Source organism: Ursus arctos, unplaced genomic scaffold (assembly GCF_023065955.2).
Source record: "Ursus arctos isolate Adak ecotype North America unplaced genomic scaffold, UrsArc2.0 scaffold_18, whole genome shotgun sequence".
In the NCBI taxonomy this organism is placed as follows: domain Eukaryota; kingdom Metazoa; phylum Chordata; class Mammalia; order Carnivora; family Ursidae; genus Ursus; species Ursus arctos.
The window spans coordinates 51,108,038-51,125,079 of record NW_026622852.1 but is presented as its reverse complement, the minus strand read 5'-3'; the positions used below and the strand labels follow the sequence as shown (position 1 = coordinate 51,125,079).

Genomic DNA, 17,042 nt, shown 5'->3' with positions numbered 1-17,042 from the left:
GAGGTGAAAGTGGAATTTCACTATATAACCTCTGAATTTTAAATAGGGCTGAATGTATAGCCTACTCAAATATGATTAAAATCTAATTTAACTGAACAATGCCGTAAAACATATTTATGAAATACACTTAAAATTAGATAATTATTGCTGATTTGCTTTAGTGATTTTTTAAATTAAACTATTTATTTATTCAAAGATTTATTCATCCATTTTAGAGGGAGAGAGAGAGTGTATGTATGTGTGCACACACGCACTCAGTGGGGAGGGACAGAAGGAGAGAGACAGGGAAAGACTCTAAAGCAGACTCGCGGCTGAGTGCAGAGCCTGACTTGGGCCAATCTCAGGACCCTGAGGTCCTGATCTAAACAGAACCCAAGAGTCAGACACTCAACCGATTGAGCCACCCTATTTATTTAAAGACTTTTCTTTTCTTTTTTTTTTTTTAAGTAATCTCTACAACCAGTGAGCCTGGGCAGCTCACTGGACTCCTCGTTTCTGCTCTGGTCAGGATCTCGGGGTCATAGGATCGAGCCCCATGTGGGGCTCTGCACTTAACATGGAGTCTGCTTGAAATTCTTTCCTCCTCCCTCTGCTCTTCCCCCTGCCTGCATGTGCACACTCTCCCTCTCTCTCAATCTCTTAAATAAATAAATAAATAAATAAATAAATAAATAAATAAAATATTTAAAGTAATCTCGACATCAACATGGGGCTGGAACTCCAACCCCGAGATCAAGAGTTGCATGCTCTACCGACTGAGCCAGCAGCCTCGCCTTATCAAATTTTTAAAGTGAAACAATCTTAATAGCTCTTTGGCTCTCATTACAGTGGCATCTCCTCAACGCTTCAGTAAGTAAGAATTAGTAATCTTTAGTGACATCTTCCTTTAAATGTTGTATTCTCTATAGCTATACCGGGGATAACTGAAAAGAATTTTTAATTTATTCTTAATAAATTAAAGGACAAGATTTAATAAAGACAATAGTTAAGTTCACTAATACTTTGGTAAAATTTTCTATAAATGGTATTTCACACGAGATAGTATTCATTCTTACTTTGTCAAATTTTCCAAGGCTGCTCTTTGTCCGGGGATCTCCCTCTTCAGAGCCGGTCATTGCCAACTGCTGCAAAAGGCGGCCAACCTGCAACCCAAAGCAGTGGTCGGAGACACAGGCTATAGATACTTACAAATTGTGCTCTATGAAAGTGCTGCCATTCTAGTCTAAAAAGCTGATTCATAATAATATTTACACCACCTGACCAGGCATGCAAAGTAGGGTCCCAAATTAAATGTGTATCTTCTCTACATCAGCTTTTACTATATTTAGATTAAGAGTACTAGACAATAGAAAATTTTACTTTAACATTATATTGACAATATGAAATAAAAATATAACACCTTTGTTTGATATACTTTTCATACATTTAGAAATTTTTAAATTCACTTGCAAAAGTTGATTCAAACTACTTGAAGTTAATATTAAGTACTTTTCCCTTTATAGATCACAAAATACTCAATGTAGATTTTTTTTTTTTTCTAGACTTAAAAAATCCTACAGAACGGAGCTGCTTGGAAGTAAATGTTAATTCACAGAGCAAGTTCCTTACTGGTAAAAGAGAACTGTTAATCTACTCTCTTTATTTTTCTTTAAAGACTTATTTATTTCAGAGGAGGCAGGAGGGACAGACGGAAAGAGAGAATCTCAAGCTGACTCCGCACTGAGCACGGAGCCCAACATGGGGCTTTGATCTCATGAAACTGAGATCATGACCTGAGCCAAAATCAAGAGTCAGAAGCTTGAGAAAGGCGACCCTAATCTACTCTCTTTAAAGACACTCTGGGGAAAGCTAATATCATACAGTATCATCTTAATATCTGGCACAATTCCCCGTTTTACTCATTTTGAAAATAAGTGATTCAATCTCTACTGGAATGACAAAAATAAAAACCTACAACCACACTATCTTAAGAATAAATTTAGTGTTTCATAGATAAAAATCTTTAAATTTTATATAGTTAATTGCTAAACATACCAACAGAATAGAAATGACCATGGAAAAAAAGCTTATCATTAAAAAAAAATCATCCAAAGATATATTATATTCCAAATAAACTCAGTTTCTTCTTTACAGTGTTTCTGGGGGATAGGATATGATCAAAAGATACCCTTAAGAAATAATAACATGGGGGTGGCCTGGGTGGCTCAGTTAGTTAAGCATCCGACTCTTGATTTCAACTCCGGTCATGATCTCAGGGTTGTGATATCCAGCCCTAAGTCGGGCTCTGCACTTGGTGTGGAGCCTGCTTGGGATTCTCTCTCCCCCTCCCTCTGCCCTTCCTTTCTCCTCCTCTCTAAAAAAATTAAATAAGTAACATGACTTCAGTAGTTCTCATGATAAAGGGGGAAAAAGTTCTAATATAAATCCAAAACTCCTCTTTCTGAAACTAATCAACGAGGGGTGCCTGGGTGGCTCAGCTGGTTAAGCATCTGCCTTCGGCTCAGGTCATGATCCCAGAGTCCCGGGATTGAGCCCCACATAAGGCTCCCTGCTCAGCAGGGAGTCTGCTTCTCCCTCTCCCTCTGTTCCTCCCCCAACACTCTCTCTCAAATAAATAAAAATTTTAAAAAATTTTTAAAAATTAATAAATAAATAAAAACTAACACGAGGGGCACCTGGGTGGCTCAGCCAGTTAGGCGTCCAACTCTTGGTTTTGGCTCAGGTCATGATCTGAGTCCTGGGATCGAGCCCCATGTTGGGATCCAAGCTCAGTGGGGAATCTGCTCCAGGATTTCTCTCCCTCAGCCTCTGTCCTTCCCCTCACTCACACACTCTCCCACTCTCTCTAAAATAAATAAATCTTTGGGGGAGGAGCAACAAAATATACTTTATTTATTTATCTGACAGACAGAGAATGCGTACAAGCAGGTGGAGTGGCAGGCAGAGGGACAGGGAGAAGCAAGCTCCCCACAGAGCAGGGAGCCCAACTTGGGGATCATGACCTGAATTGAAGGCAGATGCTTAACAGACTGAGCCACCCAGGTGCCCCAAAAACTAACAAAACATTTTATGACTACAATATTTTTAAATCCCAATATAACTGCTTTTATTATTTTTTTAATTCAGAGAAAGTGTGTGTGTGTGTGCACACCCACAAGCAGGGGAGGGGGGGGCGATGAGGGGGCCAAGGAGACTCTCAAGCAGACTCCCCACTGAGGGTGGAGCCAGACCTTGGAGCCCAAAGCAGGGCTCAACACCACAACCCTGGGATCATGACCCAACCTCAAACCAAGAGTGGGACGCTCAACTGACTGAGCACCCAGGTGCCCCATAACTGCTTTTATTTCTTAAGAAGCAAATGTTGAAGCCAGTTTGAGGAAACAGAATGGTAAGAATGTATACATATTGTCATCATATTTTCTGTTTCCACTCCACTACTCACTTAACTGATTTTCAACAGAACGCCACAGTAATGATGATAGCAAAAGCATACCTGCATCAGATTAAATCTTGCCACTTCATTAATAGGCGCATCAGAAATTATTCCATACTGTTCTGGATTGACAACTGCAGGACAAATGAAGCACGCCAACAGGAGGTCAGTACACATTGCCCTGACCTCCCCAACTTCCAGTCTGTCTACACAGGAGAGGGTTTTGTACATCTGAGACACAATCCACCTCAAACTATGTGGAAAGCAGTACGTGTTCTGTTTGAGATAACCAATAAACTTGTTCACCAGAGCCACCAGTTTGGCCTCATTGGAATCCACCATCTCTTGAACCTTTTGCCTGAATCTATCTGAGCCTTTCTCCCCAAAGAGTTTTTCCTGTTGTAATGGGGAGAACCTGTCAATTAGCTTGTTTGGATCTGTCTCCAGGTGATCTTCGTCTTCAACAAGCAATTGCATGATTGGCTCATGTAAAGTAGCTGTGAGGAAAAGTTTGGCAGAAAACAGTCCTTCAGAAAAAAGTTTAAATAAGATGCTGAAGGCACAAGTTCCTCTCCTCAGAAGTCGCCTGGGGTTGTCACTTTCTTTAAGTTCAAATTCAATCAAGTATCTCAAAACCTGAAGGAGGTAGCTTTCATCTTCTTGCATAATGCAGTTGCCATAGAGGGAGGTAAAAACTGTGTAAATAACACTTTGTGTGTTCTCCTGATTAAGTTTCTCCCCAGCAACCAAAGAGGAGGCAATAAGACGAGGATTTTCCCTTAAACGACTCAAGAATTCTCCATAAGCAGTCTCCTGAAATCCCAATTGCTTATATCCATCAACAAACTGTGTATCTTCCAAAATCTTGGCGTGTTGGCAACATTCAGCAGGGGAAGCTTCGGCACTAAAAAATGAGCAAACAAGCAAAACAATAAAATCAATAACAATAATATAATACATCATTCCATTGAAACCTGTAAATGTAGACTGATTATAGACCTAGCAATGAGGTCACTCCAAACTGCTCAAATCTTTCAGCCCACCAGCATCTGAATATGTAAAGAAAGACAAAACCAAAAAGTACAGAGGACAAATTCCTCCTAGTAAATCAGGTTCAATGAAAAATACAAAAAAAAAAAAACCCCATTATTCTGATTTCTATCATCAAAGATCAGTCCTGCTTTTTTTCAGCTTCACATAAATGGAATCATACAGTATGTATTTTTCCATGTCTGCCTCCTTCTCTCAATATTATACCTCAGCACCACTCTTCTTAGAGCTAAAAACTGCTTCTTGAAAAAATGCAACAGTAAGATATTAACACAGTGAAAAAGAGGTTTCTAAAACTGAGGAGTAGATAAACAGAATCAAAACATGGAAATACACACAGCTGACCCTTAAAAGATGTGGGGATTAGGGGTACCGACCCCCCTGTGCAGTGGAAAATCCATGCATAACTTTTGACTCCCCAAACACTTAACTACTAATAGCCTACTGTTGACCAGAAGCCTTACAGATAACATGGTTGATTAACACATATTCTGTGTATTAGAAACAGTAATCTTACAATCAAGTAAGCTAGAGAAAATATTGTTAAGAAAATCGTTAAGGAAGAAAAAAATACATTTACAGTACTCTACTGAAAAACTACACATATAAGTGGACCCACACAGGTCAAACCAGTGTTCAAGGGTATTAAATGTGTATTAAATGATACACAGGAGAAAAGGGGTGCCTGACTGAGTTGGTGGAGCATGTGACTCTTTTTTTTTTTAATTTGACAGAGAGACACATCAAGCAAGGGAACATAAGCAGGGGGGATGGGAGAGGAAGCAGGCTTCCCGCTGAGCACGGAGCCCGATATGGGGCTTGGTCCCAGGACCCTGGGATCATGACCTGAGGCGAAGGCAGACGCCTAACGACTGAGCCACCCAGGCGCCCCGGACCATGTGACTCTTGATCTCATGGTTGTGAGTTTGAGCCCCACATTGGGTACAGAGATCACTCAAAAATAAATTTTTTAATCTTAATATAATAATAATAATAATAATAATAATAATAATAATAATAATAATAATAAAAAGAGTAGAGGGGCGCCTGGCTGGCTCAGTTGGTAGAGTACGAAACTCTTGACCTCAGGCTCATGAGTTCAAGACCCAAGTTGGGTGTGGAGCCTACTTAAAAAGAAGAACACAAGATAATTTACTCTCAGCAACAATAAAATGTTATATATACAAAGATACAAAATTAGCTGGTGTGGTATAAAATATTAATGCTTAAGTTATAATTCTCTGTAAAAGGCTTAAGTTAATTAACAGACAAAATAATCACCTTAATGGTGATTCAAATTATATGAAAGCATGCACTGTGTTGGAAATAGATTCATTTATTTACAGTTAGCACAGAATTACAGTGGTTCATAAAATTTAACACCTCAAAACCTTTTTTTTTTTTACCTGGTTATGATAAGCCGGTCCAAATTAATTCTCTGTTGCTTAGCAATCCACGCTGTACGATACAACTTTTCGGCTGTCTTAAGTACATCTGCATTGAGCCTCTGAATGAGCTGTTTCTCAGAGTTCACATACAAGCGTTCCTGTTTGAGGTGATGGGCCAAAGTATGAATATCCAGCTTCACCATCTTCAAATGTGGAGAAGGTACAAAGGCTGATCACTACGAGTAAAAGGACAAGTTTAGAAATTTTGTGTCACTTAGGCTATTTTCCAAAATCAAAAGGGATAAGAGAATATATTAAGAATTAGGCTACATTTAGTACTATGATTAACTCTAATTTTAAAATAATCTATATATTTTCTGGAGAAGCATTACAGGTTCAGGATAGAAAAACTGGTAAGCACAGATAAGGGGAAAAAAAAAAAAAAGCTTCTAGTAAGGCCATTGCTCAGAGACAGCCACAGTAAAAATGTGTGTATTTCCTTCCAGTCTAGTGTCTACTTATTAGCACTCAAGTTCCCTTGACTACTCCCTTTTACACTGCAATCAATCAACTTAACCTGTTGACTCTATCTTCAAAATACATCTCCAATCTACTTCTCACCACATCCATCATCATCTCTCACCCAAAGGTCTATAACCACCACTTCCTAACTGATGGCCCTACTTCCTTTCTTGTACTACTCGAGTCTGTTCTCCACATAGCATACGGTATCCTTTAGACTTCAGTCAGATCACCTTATTCCCTTACTAGAATCCAGCCAAAGGCTTATTTTACATTTAGAATGAAATCTAAAGGTCCTAGATGATCTACCCTGGCTACTTCTCCAATCTCATCTCCTGCCATTCTATCCTTGCTCACATAGCTCCAGACACACTGGTCTCCTTGCTTGAACAGGCCGAACATGCCCCTTCTCAAAGCCTCTTGCATTTGATGATCCCTCTGTCTGGAAGACTATTCCTCCAGGTATCTTTGCATGGCTAGTACCTTTACTCCATTCAGGTTTCTCTGTTCAAAGGTCTGTTTAGAAAGGCCTTCTCGGATAACTCCTAAAATAGAAACGATCACTTCCTATTGCCTTTTCTGGCCTTTTTAAAAAGTACTTGCCTCTGTCTAGCATTATATTACAGATACCTACTTGCATGTTCATTATGCTTAGAGTACGGTTCCCCCACTAAAGGGTAAGGGCCACCAGGGAGTGGTAAGGCTTGTCTGTTTTATTTACTCATAGCTGTAATTTCAGGGCTGAGCAGAGTGCCTGGTTCCTACCAAGAATTGAACAAATATTTGCCAAAGGAATGAATCAAATCACACAAATCTTGTTTATCTAGTAGCTAAACAAACTGATAGAAATAGCACACATATTTTAAAGCATTATTATTTAAGCTATACCATTGAACCTGGAATGCCTGCCAGACCACACTTTTTTTTTTTTTTTTTTCTTAAACAGCATAGAGAAGTCTGAACTGGGTTATGAGACCCCTGGGCAGGGTACCTCACCTCACTCATTGAACTCACTTCACTGGCCATGAGTCTGTTTCAAGCTCTGGCTAAGGAGGCATTTGCCAGCCTCCTCCCCAAAGCCAGGGTCCATGGCACCTCCTGCGCAATCTATCTTCAAGTGGATACCCATTCTCTGAGAACTCACCTCCCCAAAACCCAGGAAGGAGCCTGTCAGGGCCACTTTTGGTCCTAGTCTCAGACCTTCCAGGGGATATGGGGCAGAGTGACACAAGGCACTTACATCGTAGCCCCACCGATGAGCTTCCCTCAGACCACGAATGTTTTATATCAACAAGAGAAGTGCTTGCGGCCCAGATAACATAATACAACATTGTGTGTCCAGACAGCACACCGTCATTAAGCTAGAAAAATAATTCTCATTAAGAATTAAAGATTATGGGGGCGCCTGGGTGGCTCAGTCGGTTAAGCGTCTGCCTTTGGCTCAGGTCATGATCCTGGGGTCCTGGGATTGAGCCCCGCATTGGGCTTTGTGCTCAGAGGAAATCTGCTTCTCCGTCTGCCTCTGCCCCTCCCCCTGCTCATGCTCACGCACGAGCACTCCACCTCCACTCTCTCTCTCAAATAAATAAATAAAAGCTTTAAGAAAAGGGGCACCTGGGTGGCTCAGTTGTTTAAACATCTGCCTTCAGCTCAGGTCATGATCCCAGGGTCCTGGTTTCGAGCCATGCATTGGGCTCCCAGGTCAGCAGGGAGCCTGCTTTTCCCTCTCCCTATGCCGTTACCCCTGCTTGTGCTCTCTCGTGCTCTCGCTCTCTCAAATAAAAAAAATCTTTAAAAAAACAAAGTTGCTATGGGAGTAAAGCCTCAATGTCCTCACTGTAACTACAACAAAATGGCAATTATGTGATGTAAAGGATGTGTTGATTAACCTTATTAACCTTTGCAATACATACGTGTATCAAAACATCACGTTATATACCTTAAATTTACACAATGTTATATGTCAATATATCTCAATAAAGCTAGGAAAAAAGGTTGTCCCAGCCAGATTCATAAATGACTCTAATGGATCTATTTGGAGTTGATAAAACAATACAATTTGTAGTGAATTCAGATTCTAAGAGAGATGACAACCCAGACCTCAGAACTCTCAACATGTTTAGAGATCCAATAAAAATATGTTCATATATTGAAATAAATATTTTTGGTGCTAAGACCAAAACCATATGGCAGCAGCTGGAAATACTTTTAAAGCCACCTGACTTAAAGAAACAGGTTTAGCAATTTTTATTAAGTTTGACTTCAGAAATTTTTTAAAGAAGATTCTATTTATTTATTTGACAGAGAGCACGAGCAGTGGGGAGAGGCAGATGGAGAGGGAGAGGCAGACTCCCCTGCTGAGAAGGAAGCCCAATGCGGGGCTTGATCACAGGACCCTGGGATCATGACCTGAGCTGAAGGCAGATGCTTAACCGACTGAGCCACCCAGGCACCCCTGATTTTAGAAATTTTTAAACTTTTTTATTTTAATGAACTACTGAAGACTAGGAAAATTTCAGATATTACCATCTAACCTGAATCTTATTGCTTTCAAAAACCACTTTCTCGGGGCACCTGGGTGGTACAGTCAGTTGAGTGTCCAACTCTTGGTTTTGGCTCAGGTCATGATCTCGGGGTTGTGAGACTGAGCCCCGAGTCGGGCTCAGTACTCAGCTAGGAGTCAGCTTGCAACTCTCTCTCCCTCTCTCTGCCCCTCCCATCCATGCTCTTTCTCTCAAAATAAATAAATAAATCTTAAAAAAAAATTCTTATACCTTATCAATTCCCTAGCAATCTGTGCAAAGCTGTTATTCCAAATCTCCTGTGTCATGAAGGCCCTTATGCTGCTTTACTCTCAAAAGATTAAACGTATGGGTGCCTGGGTGGCTCAGTTTAGCATCCAACTCTTGATTTCAGGTCAGGTCATGATCTCAGGGTTGTGGGATCAAGCCCCGTGACAGGCTCTGTGCTCAGTGTGGGGGTCTGCTTGTCCCTCTCCCTCTGCTCCTCCCCCTGCTTTCTCTCCCTCAAGTAAATAAAATCTTTTAAAAATATATATATAAGTATGCCCACTAAGACGATCTGTTAAGTTAATAACAAAACCATGTGGGTACATTAAGAAAAACTGGTGACATACAGACATATACTTATATAATTGTATTAATCTATAGAAAATTCATATATGACTTTATAGGCTTTCTCTAACATCCTCTAGGGGGCTCTAAGTCCACACACTAAGAACTATAAGAAGTATTACAGTTAATGGAAACAATACTGAAATGGGCTGGTAAAGATCTGAATGCTTCATTAATTAGTTCTGTTACTTTGGGCACATAAAGCATATTCTCTGAACCCTGGATTTTTTTCACCCATAAAATGTGGACTCATTATCTATATTTATTTTACCCCTGGTACAAGCAACATATTAAACATTAGGAATACAAAAAGGGATAAAACCTAATGTGTACCCTCAAGGACTTTCTAACCTAGCACAATGAGGCAGATATGCAAGCAAATGGCTGTCCAAAAATGTTACACGTATTATGCTAGAAGACTGTACAATGCAGATAGAGAGGGGGTTAAAAAGAGAAGGAACCTGCACCTAGTCTTAAAAGGCAAGTTGAGGGGCGGGGGGAGAAGATGAGTATTTGCCAGACATAAAAAGGACGGTGGGTGGGGTAGAATTCCAGATACGGGGAGTCCACCAAGCAAAGGCACAGAGCTGTGTAACAACGAGGACATTTAGAGAGCTACCCATGGCTTGCTACAGTTTGGGGGGCTGTGCCTATGTATTCAGTGAGATGGGGGGAGGCAGGGAATGTGCATAATGAGAGATAAGGCCAGAAGGTACACAGAAGCCAGAGTTAAGAAACTAGGACCTTGCACTGTAGTTGATAGGAAAAGTTTTAAAACAGGAGATTAACAGTATTAAATTTATCTTTGGGAGCATAAACTCTGGCAGTAAGGAAAAGGATGAGGAGGTGGGGATGGGACCAGATGAAGAGAGACTGAAATTGTTGACAGGCAGGAAATGAGGTGGCAATGGAAAGAACAGGACAGGTTTGAGAAATGAAATGAGAAATATTTGTAGGAACGCCTGGGTGGCTCAGTTGGTTAAGCGTCTGCCTTCGGCTCAGGTCATGAACCCAGGGTCCTGGGATCAAGTCCCACATTGGGCTCCTTGATCAGCCAGGAGACTGCTTCTCCCTCTGCCTACCACTCCCACCACCTCCCCTTGTGTGCATGTGCTCTCTTCTCTCTGACAAACAAAAAACCAAAATCTTTTTAAAAATATATTTAAAAAAAAAGAGGGGAACCTGGGTGGCCCAGTTGTTAAGCATCTGCCTTCGGCTCAGGGCATGATCCTGGGGTCCTGGAATCGAGCCCCGCATCAGGCTCCCTGTTCCACTGGGACCCTGCTCCTTCCTCTCCCACTCCCCCTGCTTGTGTTCCCTCTCTCACTGGCTGTCTCTCTGTCAAATAACATAACATAAAAAATAAAATAGAAAGAAAGAAAGAAAGAAAGAAAGAGAGGAAGGAAGGAAGGAAGGAAGGAAAGAAAGAAAGAAAGAAAGAGGAAGGAAGGAAAAGAAAGAAAGAAAGAAAGAAAGAAAGAAAGAAAGAAAAAGAAAGAAAAGAAAAGAAAAGAAAGAAAGAAAGAAAGAAAGACAAGATTTGTTAACAAATGGGGGAAAAAGGTAAAAGTTTCCAACTCTGGGAACAAGGGTGGGTGTGGTATTAATTCACCACAGTTGAGTAATGTTTGGGAAAACACGTTATCAACTGAAAATAGTGCCTGGTGTGCTTCTAAGAACTTTACACACTTCATCTTCATAATATCCCTCTGAGATAAGTGCTCTGCAGCTAAGAAAAGTGAGGCACAGGGATGTGAAATAATCTGCCCAGGACCACACATATGAGAGATGACAGAGCCAGTACACTATTATTATAGTCCTGATCTTTACAAGAACGATTCAAAAATCTTGTGCTTACTTAGGAGAGTATCTTATTTTTAAGAGACACACACTCAAGTATGTAAAAGTAATGTTAGGATGTCTGCAACTTACTTGGACATGGTTCAGCAAAAAAATGAGATTTTTAAAATGCAGCAAAAGGTAAACAACTGTTGAATCTGGGTGGAGGGTAGATGATAATCATTATACTATCCTTTAACAATTTCAGTTATGTTAGAAATTTTTCATAATAAAAAATAGGGAAAAATATTTTAGAAATTCTCAAACTGCACCCTTCTGGCTGCTTAATACAACTTAATTCAACAAATATATTACTGGGCTTGGCTGGAGCCTAGCCAGGTCCCCTAATCTCAAGGAGCTCACAGTCTAATTATAACTGAAATGTTCAAGATAGGACACATAAAATGTTTCCAATGACACAGCAAAATATGAACCAATTTATGCAATTTAGAAATTAAAATCTTCAAATATAGCTTCACTTAAAAAAATTAACGCATGAAAGTAATGCTCCACCTAGTCTAAAGAATTCACCTTCCAAACCCTTCAGTAGTTCCAAACGCCTTTAAAGACATTTTCAATAAATCTAGACAAACTTGTTCAGCATTTTTTTCTTTCACCAAGTTCAAGAATTATACGCTTTATTGCTTTCCTTTCTATAATAAGTTGGTCTGGGTGCTGCCAAAAAACAGGTAATAACTTACCCTACAAAATAACACTTTTAAAAACATTATTATATAGGGGCGCCTGGGTGGCTTAGTCAGTTAAGTGTCTGACTCTCTTTTTTTTTTTAAGATTTTATTTATTTGACACAGAGTGTGAGAGAGCACAAGTGGGGGGGGGTGGCAGAGGGAGAGGGAAAAGAAGGCTACCCGCTGAGCAGGGAGCCTGATGCAGGGCTTGATCCCAGGACTCTGAGATCATGACCTGCTGACTGAGCCACCCAGGAGCCCCAAGCATCCGACTCTTGACTTCAGCTTAGGTCATGATCTCAGGATTGTGACATCCAACCCCATGTCTGCTTCAAATTCTTGCTCTCCCTCACCCTCTGCCCCCCACCCTAAAAAAAAAAAAAAAAGTGTCAGTAAACCACTGGGTAAAATGCAAGAGAATTAACTCTGACTTATATTTTTGCCCACAGTTTACCTAAATTAAATTCATGTTCTGAATACTATTTTACACAACATGCAGCATATGCCAGAGTATAATTATATATCTCTCTCTCCCCTTAGACTGTAAACACTGAGGGAAAGAATTCAACTTTGTGTCCTAACATAGCTGATGGCAGGTAGGAGCTCAAACACTTTAAGTGAACTCAATTCAGGTAGCCCCAAGTCTCTCGGCTCATACATTTTGAAAAAATAATACCCCCACACACAAATAATAATACCTAACAGGTCACTACTTAAACACAACAGATGCGGAAAAGGGTTTGAGAATGTAAAAGGTAAAGTCTATGAATGTTCTGCTCTTCTAAGGCACCACTATAACACAATAGTTATAGCTACTGGGAAATTGCTTAAATAAAATGTAGGCATAAATAACTAGAAGTGGGGAAATTTTACCATACTGAAGACAACAGGAAGTATAAACATTTGCAAATAAGTTAGTTTCCTGAAAAGTAACAATGACAATACCAATAACAATACTCATACCAAGCTACCATTTATTTAGAACTTTTTTTATGCCAGGCACTATTTTTTTCCTCACTGAAACCTTATAACCCTATGATGACTGTGCTCTCATTAACTTCATTTAACAGTTGAGAAAAGTGTTGACATACCTAGCAAGCAGCCACATCAAAATTCACACTGACTCAGTTCTGGTTCCAAAGCAGCCCTTGCTCTCAACCAACTAATCTAAACATTTTGTCAGTCACATCTACCCTAATCTCCAATTCTATTACTAACTGACTCCTTAAAGATCCTTTTTTCTATTGGTTTTTACAGAACTTCATCCAGCTTCTACTGACATCTACTTCATCGGAGTTTACACTCAAATATCATTTAAAATACAGGTTGTCTCCAACCCTCACCTCTTAGCTGAGTTTAAATTCTTTATTTCCTCAGGTGGCTCAGCTGTTAAGTGTCTGCCTTTGGCTCAGGGCATGATCCCAGCGTTCTGGGATTGAGCCCCACATCAGGCTCCTCCGCTGGGAGCCCACTTCTTCCTCTCCCACTCCCCCTGCTTGTGTTCCCTCTCTCTCTGGCTGTCTCTCTCTCTCTGTCAAATAAATAAATAAAATCTTAAAAAAAATAAAAATAAAAATAAAAAAAATAAATTCTTTATTTCCTCTATAACCTTTTTTTTTTTTAAGATTTTACTTATTTATTTATTTTGAGAGAGAAAGAGCACGAGTAGGGAGAGGGGTAGAGGAAGAGGAAAAAGCAGACTGCGCTGAGCATGGAACCCGATACGGGGCTCAATCTCACAACACTGAGATCATGACCTGAGCCAAAATCAAAAGTTGGATGCTTAACCAACTGAGCCACCCAGGCACCCCTCCTCTATGATCTTAATATCAAACAGAAACTTAGAATTGGAAAGGCTGTTGAAAGCTATCTTCCCCAATTTAATTCAAATCAACAAATATTTTCTGAATGTCTTCACTGTACCCAGGCACTAACAGTACAGGACAGAACAAAACAGACACAGTCTCTGTCCTCACAAAGCTTAGTCAACTATGAAGCCAGAAGCAAAGTAAACTGCAAGTAACTACAAGTATATATGTATGTATATTCTCTCTCTCTCTCCCTCTCTCTCTCTCTCTCTCTCTCTCTCTCTCTCTCTCTCGTGCTCCACTTTTTCCTTTACCTTGAATGAACTGCCTTTCTCTACGTTAAAGCCAACCCTCACTTGTATGCTAATTTCCTCCCTTCACATGCCTTAAGAACATTACTGTAAAAATCCCAACTACCCTATCCCCCTCCCATCCACATTTCCTTCTCTACTGGATCATTCTCACCAGTATATAAACATGCTATTAGTTTTCATTTAATAAAAAAACCTCTCTACTTCATGTCTCCCCTTCAGCTTCTACCCCCATTTTTCTCCCTCCCTTTATAAGAAAATTCTTTGAAAGAGGTGTTTATACTGTCTCCAGTTTCTCTCCTCTAATTCCCTCCTGAGCCCACACCAATAAGTGTTGTCCTCCCATTCCATCAAAACTGCTAGTCTTCAAGTCACCAGTAATAAATAAGTACATTGTGGGGCGCCTGGGTGGCACAGTCGGTTAAGTGTCTGACTCTTGGTTTTGGCTCAGGTTGTGATCTCGGCGTTGTGAGATCGAGCCCCACATCAGGTTCCGTGCTCAGTGTAAAGTCTGCTCTGCTTGAGTTTCTCTCTCCCTCTCTCTCTCTGTTCTTCCCCCCTGTTCTCTCTCTCAAATAAATCTTTACAAATACATAAATAAATAAATAAGCAAGCACATTATTAATCCAATGATACATTATCATTCCTCCTCTTCTTGACCTAACAGAAGCATCTGACACAGTTGACCACTCTCCTTGAAACACTTTCTTTGGCTTTGGGATACCACACTCTCACGGCGTTCCTCCTGTTCAGTCTCAGTTCCTCCACTCAGTCGCAGTCTCCTTTGTAATTCCCCCTCATCTCCCTAACTTCAAAACACTGTAGTACGCTACCATCAAGCTCATTCTTTAGACCTTTCCTTTTCGAACTACACTCAGCACTAGACAATCTCATTCCATCTCATGGCTTAAGAACTACCAAAATGCTGGCAGCTCCCAAAGTAGTATCTCCAGACTTTACCTTTCCCCTGAATGCCTAGATCCAAATACGCAACTACTCAACGTCTCCAGTGGATTGTCCAACGGGCATCTCAAACTTAATATGTCCAGAATTGCACTCATCTCCCTCCCCCCCGAGAAAAACATCTTTAAATCCCAGTCTCCCCCATCTCAATCAATGGCAATTCCATCTTTCCAACTGCTTAAACCAAAAGCTTTGTCATCGTTCTTGACTCCCTTCTTTTCTTACACCCATTATCAACTCCTGATGACCCTACGTCCAAAACACAGGCAGAATGTATCTACTCACCATCATTTCTATTGCTAATTACCACCCTGGTCCAAAGTACCATATCTCTCAGCTGGGATCACTGCAGCAGCCTCCTAACCTTGCTTCAGTCCTCGCTCCTAGTCTACTCTCAACATAGCAGCCAGAATGAGTCTATAAAAATCCAAGTCAAATCGTATCAAGATTGTGCCCAAAATCCTCCAAAAACTTTTCTCAGCTCTCCATAGTCTGCCTCCACCTTTCTTACCTCTCTGATCTTACCTCCTATAACCAAAAGACCATATAATTTGCCAACCAAACCAAGACACTACTAGGAGTGAAAGTGGGCACTATTAATAATGTCATCAAGACAAGAGATGTAAACAAGGACATATTATCACTCTATTACTGGTCCCCTCTTTCATTCTGCTCCATCTATGTTCTCAAACTTGCCAGGTATACTTTCACCTCCATACCGTTGCACTTGCTCGCCACCCAAATCTCTTACTTCCTTTAGGACTTTTTACACAAGAGTCGTCTTCTTCAATGAGGTCTTTCTTGGACACCTTATGTAAAATGTCAGCCCCTACCCTGTCACACACTCATATCTCCTCTCCACAGAAAGAGATATTTTTGCCTATTTGTTCCCTGCTGTATCTGCACTGAGTAGAACAAAACCTGTCAAATCACAAGCATTCAGTCCATATTTGGTAAATGAATATATGAATGAATAAGAGGTATTTCAATAACATATTCTTGTTAGAGACTTCATAACCAGAGTAGATATAATACAGGAAGAACAGGAATATGGTCTTTGATGGACGAGAAAAGAAGAGGTGAACAGTACGAAATTATCATTACATGTTAACTAAAATAAGCACACTATACTGAAAATATTAACAATAATACCTGGAAGGTTCATGAAAGACTTAAAGGAAAAACTAAGGCACTCAAAATTTTCATTTATTCCTTACTTCCTAGAAGATAATTTCCAAACTGCTTAGCCTAATACTCAAGGACCAGTCTTCCCTTAACCCACACTTCCAATCCTATCTCACACAATTTTCCTACATAAAACCACTTGTTCCAGCTAAATTGCCTTTTCATTTTTATTTTCAATTCACCTTCATAGTATTATACTCATTATTTCTAAAAAAAGATTTTATTTATTTGAGAGAGAGAGACAGTGAAAGAGCACAAGCAGAGGGAGCAGCAGAGGAAGGAGAAGCAGGCTCCCTGCTGAGCAGAGAGCCCGATGCGGGGCTGGATCCCAGGACCCTGAGATCATGACCTGAGCCCAAGGCAGCCATTTAACCGAATGAGCAACCCAGGTGCCCCATTATTATATTCATTGTTATTTACATCAGGTCTCATCTTAATTACTTACTTGTTCTAATTTCCAAGGCCTGGCTCAATAAAACCTTCCTTCCCAACCATATAGTACGCTCCCAGCGATAAATTCCAACTCTGAACTCTTAAAGTGCTGCTTATCCATACTACTAATTTGAAACTTTTTGTTTTTATTTTCATCTTTGATAGCTGTATCCTGTCCTTCCAGCAAAAATGACAGGTCCCCTCAAAGGCTGAGAGCATCACCCAGATGGATGTATCCCTAGTCCCCAATACCATGAACAAACACAAGAAGCGCTCATATATATTTGC

At 40.3% G+C, this 17,042-nt stretch overlaps 1 protein-coding gene across 7 annotated transcripts in view; it reads right to left on the bottom strand.

The window, feature by feature from the left end:
• The window catches only part of GAPVD1 (GTPase activating protein and VPS9 domains 1), a 75,624-nt gene that overhangs the window by 40,488 nt on the left and 18,094 nt on the right, over positions 1–17,042 (bottom strand). For all 7 annotated transcript variants that reach the window (XM_026513960.4, XM_026513961.4, XM_026513963.4 and 4 more), the window contains exons 2-4: positions 5,890–6,107; positions 3,494–4,337; positions 1,056–1,142 (exon numbers count right to left, since the gene is read on the bottom strand). In XM_026513960.4, coding sequence (XP_026369745.3) covers positions 1,056–1,142; positions 3,494–4,337; positions 5,890–6,074 — 1,116 coding nt within the window. In that variant the 5' untranslated portion in view covers positions 6,075–6,107. The remainder of the gene's footprint in view (positions 1–1,055; positions 1,143–3,493; positions 4,338–5,889; positions 6,108–17,042) is intronic.